Source organism: Hyla sarda, chromosome 1 (genome assembly GCF_029499605.1).
Source record: "Hyla sarda isolate aHylSar1 chromosome 1, aHylSar1.hap1, whole genome shotgun sequence".
Taxonomy (NCBI): Eukaryota; Metazoa; Chordata; class Amphibia; order Anura; family Hylidae; genus Hyla; species Hyla sarda.
Window position 1 is genome coordinate 303,177,414 of NC_079189.1, and position 25,838 is coordinate 303,203,251.

Sequence of the window (25,838 nt, forward strand, 5' to 3'; positions counted from 1 at the left end):
ATGAAAATTGGTATGTTTAAAATTGTCATCTTCTGACCCCTGTAATTTTTTTTTATTTTTGCACATATGGGGATGTAGGAGAGCTAATTTTTTTGCGCCATGGTCTTTAGTCTTTTACCTTTACGCCATTAACCGTGCGGTGTAATTAACATTATAGTTTAATAGTTCGGACACTTACACACACGGCGATACAACATATGTTTATATTTATTTTTTTGTTTATGTAATTTTTTTAAATGCATGCGATTCAAACTTTTATTAGAGAAGTGGTTAATTCATATTTATTTTTACACTTTTTTCACCATTTTTAGTCCCCATAGCAGACTTGGGGAAATGCTGCTACATAGGAGAGCATTGATCAGTGTTATCGGTGCTTGATTACTACAGCCTGTAATGGCTGGCTGCAGCATAGGAGCGCCGATCGGACGGCAGTGGAGCAGGCAAGAGACTTTCCCCTGTCCTTACTGCTGATCAGGACATCAAGGTTTCCCTGCAATGGTCTCGATCAGCTCTGCTGAGCTACCGGCAACAGATTTTGGCACTTTTTGATGCCGTGATCAACTTTGATTGCAGTGTCTAAAGGGTTAATACCGGACATCGGCCTGATCGATGTCCTGCATTAGCCACGGGTTCTGGCTGCTGATAGTTCACGGGTCCCCAAGACGAGAACAGCTTATCACAGCCCTCTGAGAATGATGATGCTGGACCTAGCCAAGTGTACAACTCCTAAAAGGACTAACAGTAGTACTGAGACAATTGGCTATTATGTTTTAAAACCAGAGACGCGTATTATTCATCTGACTATTCATCCACTCCTAATAAAATGCTAACAATATCAGATTTTACAAACTGAACAAGATGCTCACTGGGCTGCTTTAGTCTCAGTTCCATGGCAGGCCCATTTGACTTCTCTTTCCTGCCTTCACACAGCAGTTTTTCTCGCTCCTTTTCAGTCCGATATTCCAGCAGCTGAATCTGTGCCTGGCGATAAATCCTCAAAAGTCGAGAGCAAAGCGTGTGGTGCAACCGAAAGAAGAAATACCAGTTGTTATTAGCAAAAAGCAAGCTGTACATTTCTTCTGTCATCTTCGGTGGTGGCTCTGGTGGAGACTGTGTAGGGGTAGTGGGTTCTGGGGTTACTTCAGGGTTTGCTGCCTTCCTCCGACGTTCAGGAAGTTCAGTTACAGAAGGTTCTGTGGTTGTTTCTGCTGGAGTTTCTTCAGTGGTAGAACTGAAAAGGGACTGACAAGAGGAAGAGGTGGAAGAGAAAAAAAGTTCAGGAATGAATTGATGCAGAACTTGGCGTATAGTGTCCTTGTCCTCCTTCTGGATGGCTGGCTGTCTTTTTACATAGTAGCTAATCAACGATGCCGCATCCTCTAATATTTGCCAGTCCTCATACGTATAAATAAGATGTGGTCCATTAGATGCAGCCGTCCTGCCATCTGGTTGTTGTTCCTGGTGCTGTAAGAATTAAGAAGACATGGATTAGCTGGATGGATGGATGGTCCACATTTTTAAAATTATATTGAGACAGGGATAGATGCTCTGAAATAAAAAAAAAGGAACAAACTATACTCTACAAAGTTCCAATAAACTGTGTGAAAGTAAAAACACCAACATTCAAAGTGAAGAAAAACACTAAACCAGAAACAGTTATATTATTATATCAGTGACTTAAGACATAGTTGCTAGGAGAAAGGTGTGGTGTCCCGGTACAGGACCTTGTCCTGTCCCTTGTATTAAGTCCCCTCAGCTAGAGCTCCTCAATCTCCACAGGGCTCTCCTGCAGGGCTTGCCCCTTGGTCGCCTCATATAATTGTATTTACATGTATATTATTTAATGTATAGGTATATTGGATGTATAGGACCTTCCCAGGTCATGTGATCTACAGTTGTGAATGTACATATGATTAAGGACCTTCCTGGGTCATGTGATGTACCCAGAGTTCACTGGGTTCAGGACTTACAAGTTGGTTGGCCAATGAGCTTAGTCCAGCCCCTTAATATATAAAGGGCTGTATTCTGTAAATTCACTCTCTTGTTCCTGCACTCTCTTCCTGACGGACTATCAAGCAAGCACAATCCGCAAATCAGCATATCTTCAATCTCATCTCAACTAGGCCAAAGCCTAAAAGAACCAGCAGCCACTAAAACCGTGAGTCATAAAGCTCAATCCTACAAATCCTGTGTGACTACTATTCTACTCAAATCGCACAGTGGCCTGCTTAAAGCTCATTACTATCAGTCCCAGCAAAGCCTGTGAGGAACCTGCATCCCGGTTACCTCAGGAGAAACAGTTGCATTGTAAAGACTGTCGCATAAGACTTCAAGTAAAAGTTTCCAGTTATCTCAAATTCTGCTGTGGACATTCCGTTTATTATCCTGCAGTTTGTGGGCCGGTTGGCGGCAGGATCTCCAATACTAAGCAAACCGCACCCTGGCGTCCCGAAAATTAAGGGTTAATACCACCAGACCCTGTAATATCATTGCAACACCCCAGACACCACAAAGGCTTGCCTGTAAGCTAGTAGGACACACAACTCCAGTTCTCTGCCTTCTTGGATAATCAATTCTAATGCCCATAGAGCCATATTCCAAATCCACCCTTAAACCGCTTAACAGCCCCCTTGCATTTTATCAAACATTTTGAGGAGCCTACAATGCTGACAAGTGGCAGTGTGGCAGACCTGAAGTTATCTGTGCTGGGTCTTACCACACTCAGCCTGCTGATCTCCTGGAACTGCTGGCGTGGACTCCACCATATTGATGAGATATGTGAACACAGCATATGTGCTCAGTGCTACCAGGCTCACAGGAGCATATTATGAGCTCCCTCCAAAGCTGCCTTCTCTTCAGCACTAGCCACACACACTGCCACTTGTCAGCAGCAACACACACAGCAGAGACCATTGAACTTCGGAACAGAGATATTCCACCCGCATTAGTGTCTTAGACGGAGGCAAAAATGCTACAACCAGTAATTGTTAACTGGAACTTTGAACACTGCCAAAATGTTTTTCTATAGTTCCCTCTCAACAAGACAACTCCTTGGCCACAGTTGTGCCCTTCTGCCTTTACAATCTGGTTTGCCTGGGAATTATCTTAGCTTTCCAAACTGCTTTACTGTTCCTTATTCTGGGTTCACTTTTCTCTGTCACTCTTCATTGGGGGACAGACACCTATACTGATGGGTATATGCTCTTGCCACTAGGAGGCGCTGACACCAGGAAAAGAAGCCGGCTCCTCCCTGGCAGGATATACCTGCCCACTGGAAGTGAGGTAATCACTTTTAGCTAGTGTCAGTAGGAGGCAAGACACAGGTCTGGGAGCTCCCCAGACCTGGTCCCTTTTTATTATTTTCTAGTAAGGGCTGTTTAGTTAGGTTATTTTCTCCCTTTTGTTTCCCTTTTTCAGGTGGGGGTTCAGGAGCATGGCGCTACCTGTTCCCCCATATGCAACAAAGGGGCACATACAGTATGCACTGTCAACCCCTTGTCGACAACAGCCAGCACCTGGAGGTTGTGCCCTGGGTCCAGGTCCCCCATTGCCCCTGTTCGCCTCGCTATCTTAGCCTAGTATGATGTAGCGTGGCCATAAGATGTTTGAAGACACCTGGGTGAATATGAGAAGATGGAGTCTGTTGGCGAGTATGTCTAACATCCCCCCCCTTCGGTTTCTCCAACCCGAGTCCCTTTTCCTGAGCACCGGCTCCTCAGCCGCCATTACACGTGGCTGTGCTGGGCTAACCTTGTGGCCTCCTGGTCACACTACCAGCAGCAATACTCAACCCACGCCCACCCCCCGCTTTTACAGTGACAGGGGTTAATCCTAAGGATTATTGGGGGTTGTCCTGGGGAGGGGGGGGGGGGGGGAGAGGTGGTGGTACGGGGGTATCCCTGATATTTTTTATTGGGGCTCTCGAGTTTGGGGGCTCGGTGGGCTGTGCGGCGGCTCAGTCGCACGGCCTGCTCTGCTACTGTTGGCCGCTTTTTTCGCTGCCCGCACTTTCACTTTCCTTAGCGCCATTATGTGCCTCATGCTCTGCCCCTCTCCCTCACCTTGTTTCTGGGGCGATGAAAGGCCGAATGCTTGGACGACGGGCCCGCCATTCACATCCGGCATCTCCCCGCAGCGCGTGATATCCGCTGATCGGCAGTGACTGGACACGCTACAGGGGTCGGGGGTGCTCCGTCAGCAGTTCTCCGCCTCTCTCCCCTGGTGGTCTGGTGGGTTCTTGCCTCGGGAATCGCTCTTCATGCACTTTTTTATTTACAAAAATAAATAAATCTTTTGTTTCTTAGTCCATGTTCTTACCCCCCTCTTGTGGCCATTCAGTAGATTGCAGCCCCTGCTTTCTGGTCCATTTGGCTTCCCCTTGTGGCGGCAGACAGCTATTGCAGTATTTTGAGGTCTGCTTTTTACCGGTTTAATCTTGCTGGGTTTCCGGTCTGGGGACCATCTATTAAATGTTATTTTTGGGGGCCGCTTTAATATTTACTTCCGCCACCCTGATTTATCACCTGAAGAGGCAAAGGTCTCTTCGCCAGCTCAGGGGCATTGTGCGTGGCATTTCTGCCTTGACATGTCTGCCCCGCCCACAGCCTCTGCAGATGCATACGCATCCTTGACCTTCGCTGAGGGCCTTTCCCAGGTGTTTCGTTCTCTTGTGTCTTTAGACATCCAGTGTCCACTTTGTGGTCTTTATTCCTGGGAGGGTGCTGGGAAACCGCAGTGGTATCAATTTTCTCCCACAGGTCCTTATAGGTCTTCGGAATCTGTGGCTAGTGTGCTGGACCCCCCCACTTCTAGTGCGAGGTTTTCAAGCACATGTTCTTACGTGGACATGGACTGGACCCAATACCACAGACAGTGGTCTGCGTGGTTTCCTCTGCAGCCAGTCACTCATCACATGGCTGCCACATCCATGGCTGGAATTACGGCTCCCCACTGCTAATAAGAGGTGTCTGAAGGAGTGACCCGGTGTGTACAATGGATTTTGTGCAGGGTGACAGGGATACAATCCACGGCTCCTTAGCCTCCCCTGATCTCCCAGGATGGCAAGGATACTATCCAGGGCTCCCCGCCCCTCCATATACGACAATAGGGCACCAGCGCCTCGGGGTGTTCTCTATTGATAAGCCAGACTGTTGTCTGCTCTGTTTCTGCCGCCACCGGTCTCCCATCATGGGGCTGCCGTGTGCTTGGCTGGAGTTCCTGTACTCCTCTTCTAATGTGAGGAGTCCAAAAGGGTGTCATTATAGGTACAAGGGGTCCCTGTGCCAGTAAGCCAGACAGTGGTGTTCATGGTCTTCTACACCTCTAGGTCACCCTTCAAGTGTTACGCTATGGCGCGGTGACCGAATAAAGTTACCCTGTGTGTCTTCTCGGGTAATGGGGATTCTATCCACTGGGCTGCCAAGTGCTTGGCGGTGTTTTCCCGTACCTTTCTGTGTGGGAGGACTCTGGACGAGGGTTACTGCAAGTGCACAGGGATGATGCCAGTCAGCCAGACTTCATCTGTATGGTCTCCGGAACCACCGGTCGCCCATCGGATCGGCTGCACTCCAGTACCACACTTTCTGTTTTGAGGGTTTGAAGGAGTGATCCTGTGCGTTCAGGAATCCTGTCAGCCATGATTTACTGCTACGTCGGGTCAACTACCATACACTACCCACTCCGTGGACGGAAGTCCAGGTATCCCACTGCCGAGGTGTATTTCTGAGTGAGTCAACCCATGTTGCTTCATGTGCCCTATACAATGCACCGCATACTGGAATGCCTCTCAACACTGTTGGTTGCGGTGTGTGTGTGTGCTTCTTCCTTGCATTTGTAGTCACGTCTTTGCATCTTTGTCCAGCTCCAGTGTCCAGAATTCCAATCCCTCTGGGGACACAAATTGGCACCTCGATATTTTCTAGCAGAATTCCTGGGGGCTTTGTCCATCCAGTACTTTATCTATTGCTGCAGGACAGCTTGTCCCAGCTCCTACAGTGCCTGGTGCACTTTGACAATCCTTCTTCCACGGGGGGTTACGGGGATAAGGGGGCTTGGCATGGTCTGTGCCTGAGTTTCATCTCCACCACCCCTTGTTTTCCCCTCCACTAGGGGGAATATTTTGCTGGTCGCTTTCTATTACCGAGATGGAGTCATCCCTCTCTTCCCACTTTATAGGTAGGATATCTGGCTGGGCCCTTGTTTTTCTCAGTCTCTGCCTGTGTGCTTACTGCCCACTATTTCAGCCTGGCTCTCTTCCTGTTTCTTGGTTATCTACTGCTGCTCAGGCAGCCTTGGAACTCTCCTCTGTCGGAGTAGTTTCTGCTATCATGTGTGGCTCAGCCTCCGGTCTGTCGTTTGGGTCCTGCCATTGCTTTCCTTCCCCCTCGGCACAATCTTCCTGGTAGGGTGTGTTCCTCCTTCCCTTGACTGTCAGTAGCGCTAAACTGACTCCACAGTTTTCTAGTGTTATCTTTCTGTGCCCAGGGCTTGGGAGTCCCAGCCGGGTTCCCTTTTGTTCCCCCTCCGTTCCCACCCTGACGGGTTGTTGCTTCGGAGTGCTCTGGTCGGCTCGGACCGCTGGGGCCCAGGACCGGTTGGTCTCCTTGTCTTGGCCACTATCCCGGGACGCTGTGGCGTGCCTTCTTCTCTAGGTCGGCCCTCCTGGTTCTTTGGGTCTTAGTGATGGTTGAGGTCTTGAGCATAGGTAGCGGTCCTGCCCAGATTTCTCTGCGATCTCATTTATAGGGGCGGTCTTTCTGTCTCGGCATGGATCTTTGTCACCTGGAGCGTTTCGTGGATGTTGGGTTACCTTACCCTTTGGGTGTAAGTCTTCCGGGAGACTCGGGAACCTCCAATTCCCATGTCGGCAGCTATGGATACTCCTTTTCAGGGTCTTCCGTCCCTTTCTTGGCCGTTTATTCTTCCGTATCCATCTTTCAGGTCACTCAGGAACCTCCATTTCCCATATTTGTCGCTCTGGTGTTCCGGGATGCCCCTTTTCTGGACATTCCACTTCTTCTTGGCCATTATTCCCTTCCATCTTCTCCTTCGGGGTCCATGTTCTCTCGAAATGGAGGGCGTTCCGGATTACACCAGTTAAGCTATGTCACCTCCAAGGTGCTTGGGGCAGGCTCTTGAAAAGGGGTTTTGGGTCTGCAGATGTTCAAATCTTCGATCTTCTGCACCAGGCCTCTCTACAGCCGTTTTCCGTCTTTTTCTTTTGCCGTTTTCCATTTTTGTTTCCCAGCTGGGCTAGCCCTCTGTCTGGTTCTGTGTTCCTTAAGAGTTTATTTCCTACCTCCTTTCGGGATGGTCCCGGCCCCTCTGGCTTCCTAGTCGACTTTTTCTGGTCTCTCTATGAGGACCGTAGGTTTAGAGTCCCTGTGAAGGACGGCCCCTTCCTTTGGCAAGTGGGTTCGGTCTCGGGACTGATACCCTTTCGCTAGTGGTGGTTCTTCCCACACTAGGGGACTGCTTTGGTATGTCCCATTAGTATAGGTGTCCCTTAATGAAGAGCGAGAAAAGGAGATTTTTTTTGTACTCCCCGTAAAATCTCTTTCATTGGGGGACACCACACCCACCCATTTCTTCATTTTTTTGTCCAGATATTCTTTTCCGGTTATTTTTTTTTTATTTTTTTATCCAGGATTCTTTTCTAGGGTCCTTCGGAGATATTTCTTTGTTGGCTTCTCCTACTTTGTGACAAAACTGATTACCTCACTTCCAGTGGGCAGGTATATCCTGCCAGGGAGGAGCAGACGACTTTTCCTAGTGTCAGCACCTCCTAGTGCCAAGAGCATATACCATTGTATTATAGTGCAACAAAAATAGTTTTTACCCTAAAAACAGTTGCTTCTTAGAGAAAACCTTTCTGTCACATAAACAACTCACACTTTCAAGTATATGCTGAAAAAGTCAGTCCATAATTACATAAAATTCACAGTCAACATACAGTTGTCCTGCAACATGTGTTGATGACCCCATGTGTGTCTACTGAGTGTTTTAAAAGGAAGAAGATAAGCCTGGGATATCCACAGGCTTCTGTTGTAAAATCTCTTGTCAATCAGAAGGTTGGGGTTACAACTAGGAGCAGGAAGGACTTACAGAATGTTTACAATGCAGTGCTATGCTGTTTACCTAACTCTTATTAACATCAATGGAAGTTATGCTAACTGTTAAAACGGCCAGCTTGGTGGCAGTTGTTTTCCTGACCACCTTCGGCAGCAATAGGCAGGCTTGATTTCGAGACAGATGACATATCCTGTAGATGGTGATACCCCTTTAACCCTGATTATGCCATTTGTGAAATACATTCATAAACTATATAAGGCAACTTTAAAACCTCTCACCTCATCATAGACACTCTCAATTTCATTGAGTAGGCTCTTTGAACGCAGAGCTTTGGTGTCATTCTGCTTGAAGTTAACAGCCTGATGATCCAGAGACTTTAGATATGCCCTCTCATATTGTTCCCGCCATGTCTTATTAAATCCTTGCTGAGCCTCCCTCCATTCTTCTTCTTTTGCTTTCAATCTGCAGAACAGAATGTGTTTAACATTTAGTTTTTCCAAGGACAAACATAAGCAACAACACATTAATACAAGACCTGTTAGGAATACATGTGGGAAAATGCCAATTTTGGGATGTCAGGCAAGTAGGAACCAGTTCCAAGTCGTCCAGTCCCTAATATTTATATAAAAAGGTTATATATACACCAAGAATAACAGGACACCCACATTGCATTATATGTTTATGTATTAGTTTCCAAAAAGAATAACTGTGTTTAGCTTTCCTTGTCTCTTTCTTGTGTGAAAGGGCAAACAAGTATCAGTTAATATTTGAACCTGTAGCTATACAGTATAAAGAAAATCAGTAAAAAAAAAAAAAAAAAAAAAATAACACACAATGAGTGACTACTTAGTCAATCACTGGCCAGAACATGGACAAGCAGGCACTAATCAGTCTAGACCAGGCACTGTTGGGACAGCAGTGGAAGAGGATTGGACAGTACACAGCCACAGCTACACTCCAAATAATTTCCACAGAAAGATACAGCACCAGTGACAAGGTCCGGTATAATGCAGGCTTTGGTCTTTATTGTGTCCAGGAACACACGTGCAACGTTTCGGCTAGGAAGCCTTTTTCAAGCATGACAAAAAAATCCACATATCAAAACATATACACAGAGACTGCACATGATTGGTGCACAAACAGGTGATATACATCATTCATTAGTATAGAGACCAACCCCTCAGCCATGACAGGCTGAAGGCACTGGTCATGTGTTATACATGTCTCAAACTTTGTAAACATATACAATAAATATATTATACAATCAAACACATTGTGATATGTATTAGCCAATCGGTATGGAAGAACATGGGGAGTCCACATAGTAAAAAATCTCATTACCGATCTGCGCTGCAACACTGCATTCGTCCTCGCTTCTCGCGTGGCTTCTGATTGTAAATAAAACATCTGCGGCTGCATGGACTCAATCCACAGAGACTGTAAAACTACAACTAAGTATTAGGCTTTGATTCATCACTAACCGTTTCAGTACAACAGGTACGGCAGTGACTGGATTTTTCTTGAGACTTTCTATTATGTCTGGAGCCTTGTCCCCATAAATACGGTAGATAGCCCGTCGCTGGATAACCTCTGATGTTCCTCCCAAACAATCATCGAGTCGAAATTTTTCCTGATCTTCAGCAGACATGCGAGAGAGTTTCTTCTGGACACTCTCCAGTACACGGATTGTGGCCAAATTGGTCTCCAGGACAACATCCAGCTGTGGAAGAACATAAATTACATAATATACTATGCAAGAAACAACCTAAAAAACTAAAAAATTTTAAGCAATGGGTGATTTTTAATATTTTCTGGAGGGATAAACAGTTATGTTAAACTCCAGTCTAGACCAGTGGCCAATTTAAGTTACAACCTTTTGTTGTGTGGCTCACCATGGGAGTCCTAGAGTTTTGACAATATAAGCTAGCAACTGAAATTATAGCAGACAAATTAACTACTTGCGTCACCTTTTTATACCAAAATACTAACCAGAAAGTATTTGCTAATTTCTTGTTTTTCTACCTTTAATTTTTTACTTCAATTTTTTTTGTGGCTCACAGGGTATAGAAGGTTGTGGACCTCTAGTCTACATAGAGCAGACATCCACTCCATAGCTACTAACTGCAATTCTTTGGGTACATCCCAACAGTGTTTGTAGTGTGTTGCTTAAGATCAAGAACATTTTAAATGTGTCAAATCTGTCAAAACGAAGACCTACACATTATCTGGGCTTTGCTACCCATTGAAGTCAATGGGTAGCAAAACCAGTTGTAGAAAATATGCAGCAGAACATGGCATGAGTGACCCAACCCTAAATGTTTAAAGAGGTATTCCCTTTTCATAAAGTGATAGTATACTGCTAGTATATACACTTTCTGATCAGAAAGGGCTGGACCTCTGGAAGCCCTTACTCTGAATGAAAGGCCATACTCTCATTCAGCTCCGAAGACCCTTCAATATATATGTTTTTGCTCCTGTGAAGGAAAAATAAAACCTCACACACAACATTATGCCTTATGTAAAGCAAGAGGTAGTCGTGCAGCACTAGAAATTACAGTTTCTTCACATTCTGATTTCACACAATCCTTCAATACTTGAAGGATCATGTAGTTCTACAATGGACCTACAGGGTGGCTCATCTTGCTGCTTGCCTTTTAAGCTTTAGGAGCCTCTCTGCTCTGCTGCTTCCATGTAAGATCATACCAACCACAACTAATGTTTGACTCCTGGGTGACAAAATTAAAGGGGTACGCCAGGGAACAAAAAGGAGATTTTTGTTTACTTACCGTAAAATGTCTTTCTCGGAGGATCCATTGGGGGACACAGACCGTGGGTGTATGCTGCTGTCTCTAGGAGGTGTGACACTATGGTAATAAAAAAAGTCGGCTCCTCCCAGCAGGATATACCCGCCTTCAATAGGTCAAAGAAAAACCCAAAACTGTCCCAGAACCAGAAGAAAAAAAAAACATAACTGAACACACCCTCAGACAGAGAACCAAAGGAAAATCCCAAAAAGGGCGGGAGCTGTCCTCCCCCCCCACCCCAATGGATCCTCCGATAAAGAGATTTTACGGTAAGTAAACAAAAATCTCCTTTTCTCTATTGGCTCCATTGGGTGACACAGACCGTGGGACATACCAAAGCCGTCCCTTGGATGGGCAGATAAGCAGTCAGGCAGACGGCCGATCCACTGCAGCCTGCAACACTTTACGACCCAAACTAGCATCAGCCGATGCGAAAGTATGAACTCGGCAAAACCTCGAGAAAGTGTGCAAAGATGACCAGGTAGCCGCCTTGCAAATCTGCGAGGCCGAGGCTCTATTCTGGAGAGCCCAGGATGCCCCAACAGAACGGGTAGAATGAGCCACAACCCTGAAAGGAGGGATCTTCCCCTTACAGCGATAGGCTCCCGAAATAACGGACCGAATCCACCGAGAAATGGTGGCCTTGGAAGCAGGTTGTCCCTTGCGACGACCTTCCGTAAGAACGAAAAAGGAATCACACTGACGAAATGAAGAAGTGATGGAGAGATCACACCGAACAGCCCGAACTACATCCAGCTTGTGTAGTAAGCGCTCCTTAGGATGAGAAGGAGCAGGACAAAAAGGACGGGAGGACAATGTCCTCATTGAGATGAAAGGCCAAGACCACCTTAGGCAAAAAGGAAGGATCTGGCCGGAAAACAACCTTGTCCTGGTGGATCACCAGAAACTGAGAACGGCAGGAAAGAGCTGCCAATTCAGACACCCTCCGCATGGAGGTGATAGCAACAAGAAATGCCACTTTCCAAGAAAGGAGGCGGAGAGACACCTCTCTAAGGGGATCAAAGGGTGCACCCTGGAGGGCACTCAGAACCAAATTCAAGTGCCAAGGGGGAGAGGGTGACCCATAAGGAGGAACAGCGTGCGCCACTCCTTGCAGGAAGGTCTGGACATGAGAATGAGAAGCCAGGGGCCACTGGAAAAGAACAGCAAGGGCCGAAACCTGACCTTTAAGTGAACTGAGAGACAACCCCAGTTCCAACCCCGATTGTAAAAAGGAGAGAAGACGGGGAACTGAGAAGGTTACCGGGGAGAAGTCCTGAGCTTCACACCAACGAAAATAAGACCGCCAAGTACGGTGGTAAATTCTTGCGGAGGAGGGCTTACGAGCCCTGAGCATGGTTTGAATGACTTGGGAAGAGAACCCGCGGGCCCTCAAAACCGCGGTCTCAACCGCCACGCCGTCAAATGCAGCAACTGTAAATTGGGGTGGCAAAGAGGACCCTGAGAGAGCAGGTCCGGACGGAGCGGAAGGCCCAGTGGAGCATCGTCCAGGAGCCTGACTACGTCGGTGTACCACGACCTTCGGGGCCAATCTGGAGCTACCAGAATGGCGGGGATGTCCTCTGCTTTGAGCTTCCTCAGCACCCTGGGAAGGAGTGGAAGGGGAGGAAACAGATAGGGTAGGGAAAACCCCACCCAAGGAATCACTAGGGTGTCCAGGGCCAGAGCCTGAGGGTCCCGGGACTTGGACACAAAAGGAAGGATCTTCCGATTGTGTCGGGACGCCAAGAGGTCCACGTCCGGAATTTCCCAGAGGTCGCAGAGCTGCGCGAAGACCTCTGGATGTAGAGACCACTCGCCGGGGTCAGGTGAGGACCGACTAGGAAGTCCGCTTCCCAGTTGAGCACTCCCAGAATGTGAATCGCCGAAATGGACGGAACCTTGCTCTCCGCCCAGGTGAGAATCTTGGTCACCTCGGCCATGGCTGCCGAGCTGCGAGTGCCGCCCTGTTGATTTATGTACGCCACGGCAGTGGCGTTGTCCGACTGAACGCGGACAGGACGGGACTGAAGATGGGACTCCCAATGAAGAAGACAAAAGAATTGCCCGTAATTCCAATATGTTTATCGGAAGAAGGGTCTCCTGGGGAGACCAGAGTCCCTGAACCGTCCAATCCCTGAACACGCCGCCCCAGCCCGACAGGCTGGCATCCGTTGTAACAACCTGCCAGTGAAGGGGAAGAAACGACCGCCCTTGGAGAAGAAGGGGGGAGCGGAGCCACCAGAGCAGAGACTGAGAACCGGAGTCCCTGAGTCCCCATGTCCCTATACCAGGAAAACAAAAAATCAGAAGACCTGGTCTGGAGAATTCCATACCATGTCCACCTCATTCAGACGCTAAGCTTAAACTGATTAGCTCAGAGCCTGAAGGCGGGTATATCCTGCTGGGAGGAGCCGACTTTTTTTTATTACCATAGTGTCACACCTCCTAGAGACAGCAGCATACACCGGATAAGGGTTAATTGTCGTATGGCAGGAGGTCCGATTGCTGGTACTGTGGATAGGGGATACATTTATTTTCTTGGATAACCCCTTTAACTATGCTATATTCAATACTGGAAGGAGAAAAGAAGAGCGCTCCATAGCGTGAAACCGCCTTCAGGTAATCTAGTATAATAACTAGGAACTCTTACCATCGGTGGTTGCGTGACCCCACACACAACAATGGTAAGCGTGGAGGGGTAATGATGTCCGGTCTGCAGCCTTCCCAATCACAGAGCTAAAATGGAGAAAGGACTTCCAAAGGGATGAATGGCTTTGAACGGCGCTGACCAGGAGCAGAAGCATGAAGTAAAAACAGCAGGTTTATTTGGATTTCCCACAATGCATTGTGGGAAATCCAAATTAATCTGCTGTTTTACTTCATGTTTCTGCTCCTGGTCAGTGCCGTTCAAAACCATTCATCCCTTTGGAAGTCCTTTCTCCATATTCAATACTAGAGCAGTGGGACAAACATACATTTCATGTGTACAAGTCCTACCCAAACTGCTGAGCAGAACAGTTTTCCAAATCAGATAATTGAAGTCTCACAAAAAAAATATGTAACTCACTTCAAACCTTTCATCCTCACAACGGTGGAGCTGCTCTTCATATGGGGTTTTCTTAGAACTCACAAAAGTAGAATCCTCAGACCAGGCTGGAAAAGACACCCATGTGTCGTTTAACACCTGCAGGTAATGGAGGTAGAGAAAAACCCTTGGTATTAATAATGGTTAGAAGGCAGATTGGTATGGTAAAGTCTCAAAGGCAGGATTGGTAAATGAGAACAGGCTGCTCCAAGCCATAAATTACTAATAAAATATGCATTTTTTTAGGTCAATGGCATTAGGTTTAACCCCTTAGGGACTTAGCCAATTTTGTTTTTACATATTTGCTTTTTCCTCCTTCCTTTCTAAAAATCACCTACAGACCCATATAAGGGCTTGTTTTTTGCGTCACCAATTGTACTTTGCAATGACATCACTTATTTTAGAATATAACCTGCGCGAAACAAAAAAAAAAAATTATTTGTGGGGTGAAAAAAAAAAAGCCATTTTGTAAATTTGGGGGCTCCCGTTCTGTGCAGTGCAATATTTGGTAAAAATGACACCTTATCTTTATTCTGTAGGTCCATACAGTTACAAGGATTCCCAATTTATGTAGGTTTTATTTTATTTTAAATACTTAAAAAAATTATAACTACATGCACTAACATTTTTTTTGCGCCGTCATCTGTACTTTTTATAGGTACCATTTTTGTTTTGATGGGACTTTTTGATCGCTTTTTATTAATATTTTTATGGTATATGAAGTGACCAAAAATGCATAATTTGGGACTTTGTTTTTTTTTTTTTTACGTGTACGCCATCGGCCGTGTGGTTTAGCTAACCTTATATTTTAATAGTTTGGACATTTACGCATGCGGCGGTACCACATATGATTATTTTTATTCTTTATTAATTATTCTATTTAAAAAATGGAAAAAGGGGGGTGATTTTGTCGCGATAGTCCCGATCAGCTCCACTGAGCTGCCGGGATTTTTACTTTCGTCTTAGACGTCGCGATCAACCTTGATTGCGGCGTCTAAATGGTTAATGCCGGTTATCGGCCCGATCGGCCATGCCCGGCATTTGCTGTGGGTCCTGGCTGCCCATAGCAACAGGGACCCACCGGGTTTAACCCATTCTCTGCTGATGAGAACGGTTTAAACCCGGTAAACGGGACCAGGGCATACAGGTACGCCCTGAGCCCTTAAGGATCGGGGATGCAGGGCGTATGCATATGCCCTGCGTTCCCAAGAGGTTGACCCCTTGGGGACTCAGGTTTTTCACCGTTTTTGCACCTTCTTTCCTCCTAACCTTTTAAAAATCATAACCCTTTCAATTTTGCACCTACCCAAATGATGGCTTATTTTTTGTGCCACCAATTCTACTTTGTAATGACATCAGTCATTTTACCCAAAAATCTACAGCGAAACCGAAAAAGAAAAAAATAATTGTGCGACGAAATAGAAGAAAAAATGCCATTTTGTAAATGTTGGGGGCTTCCCTTTCTACGCAGTAAATTTTTCGGTAAAAATGACACCTTATCTTTATTCTGTAGGCCCATACGGTTAAAATGATACCCTACTTATATAGGTTTGATTTTGTCTTGCTTCTGAAAATCATAACTACATGCAGGAAAATGTATACGTTTAAAATGGTCATCTTTTAACCCCTATAACTTTTTTATTTTTCTGCGTACGGGGCAGTACCATTTTGTTTGCTTTGATCAGACTTTTTGATAGCTTTTTATTCTTCATTTTTTTATGGTATAAAAAGTGACCAAAAATACGCTATTTTGGACTTTGGAATTTTTTTGCACTTACGCCATTGACCGTGCAGTTTAATTTACGATATATTTTTATAGTTCAGACATTTAGGCATGCCGCGATACCACATATTTTTATTTACTTTTTTTTTATGGGAAAAGGGGGGTGATTTGAACTTTTATTAGGGAAGGGGTTAAATCAAATTTATAAAAAAAAAATTTACACTTTTTTTTTTGCAATGTTGAAGCCCCCATAGGGGGCTATAACATGCAGTACATTGATTGCCAGCACTGTTCAATGCAAAGCCATAGTATTGCATTGATCAGTGTTATCGGCAGTCGATTTCTCAAGCCTGGATCTCAGGCTTGGAGCAATCAATCGCCGATCGGACGCCTCGGAGGCAGGTTACGAACCCTCCGCTCACGTCCTAGTGATCAGCCCAACTGAGCTGCCGGGAATGTTTTTTTTTTTTACATTTTAGACGCGGCGATCAACTTTGAACGCCGAGTCTAAAGGGTTAATAGCGCTCGTAATCGCGATCGGTGCCGTGCCCTATTAGCCCCGGCGACCGGTAGACGTTGAGACCAACCCGATATGATGCGGGGTCACTGTGTGATTCCGCGTTAGGTCACGGGAGTGGGACCAGAACGTACAGGTACGCCCCGAGTCCCCAAGAGGTTAAAGGGGATGTCAAGGAATAGAAAAGCAGAGCTAATTTTCTCCATATACAGCATCACCCCTGTGTGATATTTCAGCTTATATCCATTGAAGTGAAAGAAGACAAGATGTAATACCATACACAACCTGAGGACAGGGGTGGCATTGTTTTTTTTTTAATTAAAGAATTTAACTTTGGTTTACTATTCTGGACAACCCTTTTAAAGAAATATTTAATAACTGTTTGCATATCAAAGCTTCCGCAAACACATATACTGTGCACACCTCTTTGCAGACAGCAGTCCTACCACTGCATTTTGGCTGCTGATAGGTCTTTGGAAGTGCTCGGTAACTGGAACCAATTCGTTTACAGGAGGCATAGTCTATTTCACGTCCTATCCCTTCATTAGAACGATCATTGGTTACTGGAGAAGCAAAGGAGAGTTCCTTGACACCCAAGAAAGACTTAAACTGAGCAAAGAGCTCCGGGAATTTTCTGTGGGAAGAAATACAAGAAACAATTTTATGAGCAGTAAGAATAGAACTTATAGCTTTCAATACAGATTTTATCCTCATGTTCGTCATTGGCACTATTTCTGCAGAAAATCCAGATTTTAACCCCTTAAGGGCAGAGCCCACTTTAGCCTTAGAGGGCTATTAAAGTAAAAAAAACATTTTTTCTTCCTATCAACTGGCTCCAGAAAGTTAACCAGATTTGCAAATTACTTCTATAAAAAAATAATCTTAATCCTTCCAGTACTTATCAGCTGCTGAAGTTGAGTTGTTCTTTTCGGTCTGACAACAGCGCTCTCTGATGACACCTGTCTGTCTCAGGAACTGTCCAGAGCATGAGAGGTTTACTATAAGGTTTACTACTCTGGACAGTTCCTCAGTTCCTTCTGTTGTCAGACAGAAAATAACAACTCAACTTCAGCAGCTGATCAGTATTGGAAGGATTAAGATTTTTTTTTTTTTTATAGATGTAACTTACAAATCTGCTTAACTTTAGGGAGCCAGCTGATATGAAAAAAATAGTTTTTCACTGGAATAACCCTTTAAAAGACCAGGCAAATTTTATTTTGAGTTTTCGTTTTTTACCTACTTGCCTCCCTAAAATCCATAACTCTTTAATATTTCCATCCACAGACCCATATGAGGGCTTGCTTTTTTTTGCGCAACAACTTGTACTTTATAATGACACTCATTTTACCATAAAATGGATCGCAAACCCCCAAAATTATTTGTGTGATAGGACATTTACGCACGCGGCAATACCACATATGTTTTTTATTTTTGGGGAAAATGGGGAAAAGAGGTGATTATTGGGGGAGGGGATTTTTCACTTTTTTTAACTTTTATTTTTAATTCATTATGTCCCCATAGGGGACTATCTATAGCAATCATTGCATAGGCATAGCACTATTCAGTATTATCAGCGATCTTCTGCTCTGGTCTGCTGGAAGTCAGATCAGAGCAGAGAACCCCGGGAGAATGGCAAAAGCAGGTAAGGTGACCTCCAGCCGCCATCTTGGCTGATCAGATATTACAATAGCTGCACTACCGCAGATACCGTGATCTGTATTTATCACAGCATCTGAGAGGTTAATGGCGGACATCAACGTGAATGCTGATGTCTGCCATTACTGACGGATCCCCGGCTGCTGATAGCAGCTGGGACCTGCCATGCATGACGGGAGCACCGCTCCGGTGCTCGGGGTCATGTACAGGTAGTAAATGTACGTCCTGATGAGCGAAGTACCAACACATCAGGATGTCCATTGTCCTTAAGGGGTTAACCCCTTAGCGCATATGGACGTTTATGCGTCCATATGCGCATTCCCATATATAATGCACGCTCACAAGGCATCATACCCAGTGGGTCCCGGTTGCTATAAGCAACCGTGACCACGCTAATGCCGGAGATCATCGATCGGGCTGATTTACGGCATTAACGCTTTAGACGCGGCGTCTAAAACTGAAAGCAAAAGCATCCTGGCTGCTCAGCTAGGACGCAGCAGGAGGTATTTTGTCACTTTTTATACCATAAAAAAAAAAATTAATAAAAAGCGATCAAAAAGTACGATCAAAACAAAAATGGTACCGCTGAAAACTTCAGATCACGGCGCAAAAAATGAGCCCTCATACCGCCCTGTACATGGAAAAATAAAAAAGTTATAGGGGTCAGAAGACGACAAATTTTAAAGGAGTATTCCAGTGGTGACTCAGTGGTGAGCAACTTATCCCCTATCCTAAGGATAGGGGAAAAGTTGCAGATCGCTGGGGGTCCGACCGCTGGGGCCCCCTGCGATCTCCTGTACGGAGCCCCGACAGCCCGCGGGAAGGGGGCATGTCGACCTCCGCATGAGGCGGCGGCCGACACGCCCCCTCAATACAACTCTATGGCAGAGCCGAAGCGCTGCCTTCGGCAATCTCCGGCTCTGCCATTGAGATGTATTGAGGGGGCGTGTCGGCCGCCGCTTCGTGCGGGGGTCGACACCCGCTATCTGGGCAGTGAGCCGGGGCCCCGTACAGAGAGATCGCAGGGGGCCCCAGCGGTCAGACCCCCTGAGATCTCAAACTTATCCCCTATCCTTAGGATAGGGGATAAGTTTTTCACCACTGGACTACCCCTTTAATGAATACATTTTCCTGCATGAAGTTATGTTTTTTTTCAGAAGTACGACAAAATCAAATCTATATAAGTTGGGTATCATTTTAACTGTATGGACCTACAGAATAAAGATAAGGTGTCATTTTAAACAAAAAATGTACTGCGTAGAAACGGAAGGCCCAAAAGTTACAAAATGGCGTTTTTTCTTCCAATTTGTCGCACAATTATTTTTTTTTCCGTTTCGCTGTAGATTTTTGGGTAAAATGACTGAGGTCATTACAAAGAAGAATTGGTGGCACAAAAAATAAGCCATCATATGGATTTTTAGGTGCAATATTGAAAGGGTTATGATTTTTAAAAAGGTAAGGAAGAAAAAACGAAAGTGCAAAAACAGAAAAACGCTCAGTCCTTAAGGGGTTAAAGTATACAGTTCATCAACCACAAGAAAGAGAATATAAAGTAATAAGATACCACTGGTAGTAGCCAAATTTTCTATGTTAGTAAAAAAGCAATAAAAAATAATAAAATCTCATTCACACAATGACAACATTTTTGTTTTTGTTTGTTTTCACACAGTTTTTAAATAGGAGGAAGTACATTAACCTGTTCAGGACAAAGGGCATAATTTTACGCCCTTGCGCCCTGGTACTTAAGGACCAAGGGCGTAAACTTACACCCTGGCGTTTTCCGTCCCCTGCCGCGCGCCGTGCAGAGATCGGAAGCGGATGCCTGCTGAAATGCTTCAGCAGGCATCCAGGGCAAACGGCGAGGGGGGGCCATGTCTGCCCCCCATGTCGGCGATCGCCGCAAATCGCCCCTGCGATCTGCGGCGATACCGGGCTGATCGGGTCTCTGGGACCAGACCGCCCGGTAATTTTGCATGATCCCGGTTGTCACAGACAGCCAGGACCATGCTAAAGTATAGGAGCGAGGTGGCAAGCCTGCCACCTCCTCCTATCCTCTGCGATTCCTCGGTTAGCTAACCGACCAATCGCGGGGGGGGGGGTTACTTCCTCCCGCCCTGCCCGGTCCCTGGAAGTCCGGAGAGAACGGGAGGAAGACCGGAGGACGCGGTGGGGGACGGGGAAGTGCTGGGGCCCGGTACTTACCTCATCCCTGAAGACCCGGATCCCGGCGGCGGAGGCGACAGGTGAGTGGATCTTCGGCGGCGGCGGCGCGGGACCTTTGCAGCAGTCCAGACCGCCGTAAAGCGATCTGGACTGCTCCCTCTGGTCCCCTTACACTACAACTCCCAGCATGCCCAGACAGCCCTTGGCGTCTGTGCATGCCGGGAGTTGCAGTTTTGCAACATCTGGAGGTCCACAGTTTGGAGACCACTGTGCCCTTCCAGATGTTGCAAAACTACACATCCTCAGCATGACCTTACTGTCCAGGCATGCTGGGAGTTGTAGTTCTGTAACATCTGGCCCTTCAGATGTTGCAGAACTACAACTCCCAGCATGCATGGACAGTTTTGGCATACTGGGAGATGTAGTTTTGCAACATCTGGAAGGGCACAGATTGGGAACCACTGTATTAGTGGTCTGCAAATTGTAGTCCTCCAGATGTTGCAAAACCACAACTCCAAGCATGCTGGAAGTTGTAGTTCCGCAACATCTGGCGCTAAAGATGTTGCCGAACTACTACTTCCAGCATGCCTGAGAATGTTTGGGAGTAGTGGTTTTGCAACAACTGGAGGCACACTGGTTGGGAAACATTGTCTGTTTCCTAACTCAGTGTTTCCCAACCCGTGTGCCTCCAGCTGTTGCAAAACTATAACTACCACCATGCGCTGATAGACTGTGCATGCTGGGAGTTGTAGTTTTGTAACAGCTGGAGGTCCCCCCCCTGTGAATGTACAGGGTACATTCACATGGGCAGGGGGCTTACAGTGAGTATCAGGCTGCAAGTTTGCGATGCAGCAAATTTTGCGCGGCAGGTCAAACTCGCAGCGGGAAACTCGCTGTAATCCCCCGCCCGTGTGACTGTACCCTAAAAACACTACACTACCATAAAATAAAAAGTAAAAAACACTACATATACCCCTACACAGCCCCCCTCCCCAATAAAAATGAAAAACGTCTGGTACGCCACTGTTTCCAAAATGGAGCCTCCAGCTGTTGCAAAACAACAACTCCCAGTATTGCCAGACAGACGTTGACTGTCCAAGCATGCTGGGAGTTTTGCAACAGTTGGAGGCACCCTGTTTGGGAATCACTGGCGTAGAATACCCCTATGTCCCCCCCCTATGTAAATCTCTAATTCAGGCCTCAAATGCGCATGGCGCTCTCACTTTGGAGCCCTGTCGTATTTCAAGGCAACAGTTTAGGGCCACATATGGGGTATCGTCGTACTCGGGAGAAATTGCCTAACAAATTTTGGGGGGGCTTTTTCTCCTTTCACCCCTTATGAAAATGTGAAGTTGGGGTCTACACCAGCATGTTAGTGTAAAAAAATAAATTTTTTACACTAACATGCTGGTGTTGCCCTATACTTTTCATTTTGACAAGAGGTAAAAGGGAAAAAAAGCCCCCCAAAATTTGTAATGCAATTTCTCCTGACTATGGAGATACCCCATATGTGGGCTCAAAGAGCTCTGGGGGCGTAGAACAAGCGCCCAGAAGGGAGAGTGCACCATGTACATTTGAGTTGATTTGCAGAGGGGTGGCTGATTGTTACAGCGGTTTTGACAAAACACCAAAAAAAAAAAAAAAAAACACATGTGACCCCATTTCGGAAACTACACCCCTCACGGGATGTAATGAGGGGTGCAGTGAGAATTTACACCCCACTGGTGTCTGACAGATCTTTGGAACAGTGGGCTGTGCAAATTAAAAATTTTGTACAGCCCACTGTTCCAAAGATCTGACAGACACCAGTGAGGGGGGGGGGGGTAAATGCTCACTGTACCCCTTGTTACATTCCTCATGGGGTCTAGATTCCAAAATGGTATGCCATGTGTTTTTTTTTTTTTTTTGCTGTCCGTGCACCATAGGGGCTTCCTAAATGCGACATGCGCCCCCCCCCCCCCCCCAAGCAAAATTTGCTCTCAAAAAGCCAAATATGACTCCTCTTCTGAGCATTGTAGTTCGCCCGTAGTGCACTTCAGGTCAACTTATGGGGTACCTCCATACTCAGAAGAGATGGGGTTACAAATTTTGGGGGGGTATTTTCTGCTATTAACCCTTGCAAAAATGTGAAATTTGGGGGGAAACACACTTTTTTTTTTTACATATGCAAAAGTCATGAAACACCTGTGGGGTATTAAGGCTCACTTTATTCCTTGTTATGTTCCTCAAGGGGTCTACTTTCCAAAATGGTATGCCATGTGTTTTTTTTTTTTGCTGTTCTGGCACCATAGGGGCTTCCTAAATGCAACATGCCCCCCAAAAACCATTTCAGAAAAACATACTCTCCAAAATCCCCTTGTCGCTCCTTCGCTTCGGAGCCCTCTATTGCGCCCGCCGAACACTTTACATAGACATATGAGGTATGTGCTTACTCAAGAGAAATTGGGCTACAAATGCAAGTATAAATTTTCTCCTTTTACCCCTTGTAAAAATTCAAAAATTGGGTCTACAAGAACATGCGAGTGTAAAAAATTAAGATTGTGAATTTTCTCTGTCACTTTGCTGCTATTCCTGTGAAACAACTAAAGGGTTAAAACGCTGCCTTAATGTAATTTTGAATACTTTGGGGGGTGCAGTTTTTATAATGGGGTCTTTTATGGGGTATTTCTAATATGAAGACCCTTCAAAGCCACTTCAAACCTGAACTGGTCCCTGAAAAATTGTGAGTTTGAAAATGTTGTGAAAGATTGGAAAATTACTGCTGATCTTTGAAGCCCTCTGATGTCTTCCAAAAGTAAAAATACATCAATTTTATGATGCAAACATAAAGTAGATATAATGGAAATGTGAATAATTTTTTTTTTTTTTTTTTGGAATATCCATTTTCCTTACAAGCAGAGAGCTTCAAAGTTAGAAAAATGCAAAAGTTTCAATTTTTTCATCAAATTTTGGGATTTTTCACCAAGAAAGGAAGCACGTTACCACAAAAATTTACCACCATGTTAAAGTAGAATATGTCACGAAAAAACAATCCTGGAATCAGAATGATAACTAAAAGCATTCCAGAGTTATTAATGTTTAAAGTGACAGTGGTCAGATGTTCAAAAAACCCTCTGGTCCTAAGGTGTAAAATGGCCTGGTCCTTAAGGGGTTAACACCACCACATATGCATTAGCACTACTTTTTTTTATCCTATTATTATAGATGTAGTGTTTCTGAACTTACCCCAAGAAAGGAGTGACAAGCTGTAAAAGCTCAGTGCCAGATACTAGTTCCTGGTTAAACAGGGCAATGCATCGCAGAAAATTTTCATAAACTTCCTGGCTCTTCAAAACTCGACGAACCTTAAATGTAAAATGTGGAAGTTTAACATTTTTCAGAGAAGAGGCTTTACAAGACTAGGTATGTCCAATAAACAAGCTTTGCAGACCACTGTCATATGTCCCCAATTTCTGCCAGCTTTTCTACATTGACAATGACAGATATTACAGGACAAGCATTTAATAAAAAAAATATACAATAACACACAAGTATAGTACCTTTTGTTACTTAATCTCTTAAGGACATGTGTCATAAAAGGAGATTTTTTTTGTACTCACCAAAAAATCTCATTCTCGTTGCCTTCATGGGGGGACACAAGAGATGATGGGTTTTATGCTGCTGTCCACTAAGAGGCTGACACTAGGCAAAAAAAAAGTCTGCTTCTCCCAGCAGGATATATCCACCCACAGGCACAGAGCTAATCAGTTGTGTCACAAAGCAGTAGGATAAGCCAAACAACAAGGAGATGCATCCGAAGGATACCAGAAACGGGCAACAACAACCTGACCAGGTAACCGGAAATGGGTGGGTGCTGTGTCTCCCAATGAAGATTACAAGAAAGAGATATTACAGGGAGTACAAAAAAAAAATTCCTTTTCTCGGTCACTTCATTTGGGGACACAGGAGACCATGGGACGTCCCAAAGCAGTCCCTTTGGAAAACAACTGCAAGAGAAGGGCAGGTCAGGCCAGAGACTGAGCCATATCCCTTTGCAGAAGAAAGAGGACAAGGCCCAGTGGAATCCAGAACCCAACCACCCAAAAGTCCCCACAAAATATGAGGGTAGAGCAAGGACCCAAAAGGTAGGAGTCATGCAGAGACAGGGTTCCGACAACCGACCAAAAACGGAAATAAATGGCCGCCCCGGAGGCCTGCCAGGCCGAACTCATCCTGGCAGGAGCGGAAACCACCTTAAAAAAAAAAAGAAAGACACAGGACCGGCGAGGCCTGGCCAAAACGAGCAAGAGAAGCGACAAGAGAACCCCAAGTCCGAGATTCATCTAGGCAAGAGAACCTGGTGAGGAAATGCCGGCTCCTAGAGTAGAAATAAGCTGGAAAGCATGAATGGGGAGTCCTGCCAGGCAACCAGCTGCAAATGCAGGACTGAGTCTGAAGAGGGAGAAGACAAGAAGAAAGCAGCTGAGCACACCCAGCAGATGGCAAGAACTCAGAAGGATGCAAACCAGAAGCTGCTGGCAAAGGAGGAAGAGAAAAACAGAGCAAGATCCCCATCCAAGCCCAAACAAAAGGGCGATCTGGCCCGAAGAAGGCTAGGGCATGGAGCCCGTTGTCGACCACCCAAACCGAGAAGCCCAGGTACCAAAGCCACAGGCCCAGGGCCACTCTACGAGAAAACAGGTGGAAGAGAAAAACTCAAAGAACACTTTGTATCGCCTTGAAGGGCAGGGAAAAGAGTGCGACGGGAGGACTACACCCAAAGAAGTGCGCATTGGCCAGACAGGACCAACCAGACTGACCGAAAGGCCCTCGGCCACGAGGTCTGCATGGCCCAAGAGGGAGAAGAAGGGAGGTAAACAGGCCGGTAAGGAGGTAAGAGCTGTCCAGAAACCCCAGAGCAGCCGCCATCAGAACCAGCAGCTCACAGATCCAGAAATAAGTAGAGGGACCATGGAGACCCACACCAGTAGACTCTTCTCAACTACAAGCCTGTGTGAAACGCCCTAGGCAACAAGCCCCAAGGCAGAGACAGATCTCAATGGAATGTAAACCCTGGACTAGCCAGAGCCAGAATCCACAAAAACGTGACAATAAACACCCCGAGACCCTGCAAACAACTCCCCACCTCCAGGAAGGGAGGAGTGAAAAGGCTGTACTGGCCAGTGCAGGCACTCCGCAAACCTGCCCCTTCTAAAGAAGAGGGGAGTGCGCTGGGTGCGAAAGCTACAGCAGGTAGCCTGCGAATTATTACCCCTTGAAAACCACTGAAACTCCCCATAAGGAAGGGGGGAAAATAGACGCCATGACTGTTCCAAGTGGCCGGTGAATACGCAGGGTCACTCCAAAAGGGCCCATCATATTATTAGCAGGGTACCAGAAGCGCCTTCGGGAAAGGAGCAATCATGGGCTTCCGGTCAGAACCATAACAGATAACACTGGAAAGCAATGTTATACCCCCCCCCCCCCCCCATGACAGTGGTAAAGTGGTCGCTGCTGCTGTAGACTGTACGATGCACCTGCAGGAACACAGCCATTGGACACCTCCAACAGGAAGGGGGGGGGGGGGACCAGAAGCTCAGCCGCAAGTGCCGCAGACCGCAAGCTCCCCCGGACATAGCAGAGCCCTTTGCACTCGCAGGTGACCCCTTCAGCAACTCCCACTTGCAGTGGAGTACCGGAACTGCAGACACGGATGTGGTAGACATCGCTCTCTCCATGGGCATCATAGAGGGTCCATATTACATCGGTCCACTCACACTTCTAGTGGGGTACCGGAACTGCAGCCACGGATATGGCAAACGTCATGCACTTAATGGC

At 46.0% G+C, this 25,838-nt stretch overlaps 1 protein-coding gene across 3 annotated transcripts in view; it reads right to left on the bottom strand.

Annotated features, from left to right (window-relative positions):
- Positions 1-25,838, bottom strand: part of SIN3B (SIN3 transcription regulator family member B) — a 77,767-nt gene that overhangs the window by 21,269 nt on the left and 30,660 nt on the right. For all 3 annotated transcript variants that reach the window (XM_056518153.1, XM_056518150.1, XM_056518152.1), the window contains exons 9-14: positions 23,247-23,365; positions 16,626-16,836; positions 13,945-14,061; positions 9,552-9,790; positions 8,349-8,532; positions 867-1,464 (exon numbers count right to left, since the gene is read on the bottom strand). In XM_056518153.1, coding sequence (XP_056374128.1) covers positions 867-1,464; positions 8,349-8,532; positions 9,552-9,790; positions 13,945-14,061; positions 16,626-16,836; positions 23,247-23,365 — 1,468 coding nt within the window. The remainder of the gene's footprint in view (positions 1-866; positions 1,465-8,348; positions 8,533-9,551; positions 9,791-13,944; positions 14,062-16,625; positions 16,837-23,246; positions 23,366-25,838) is intronic.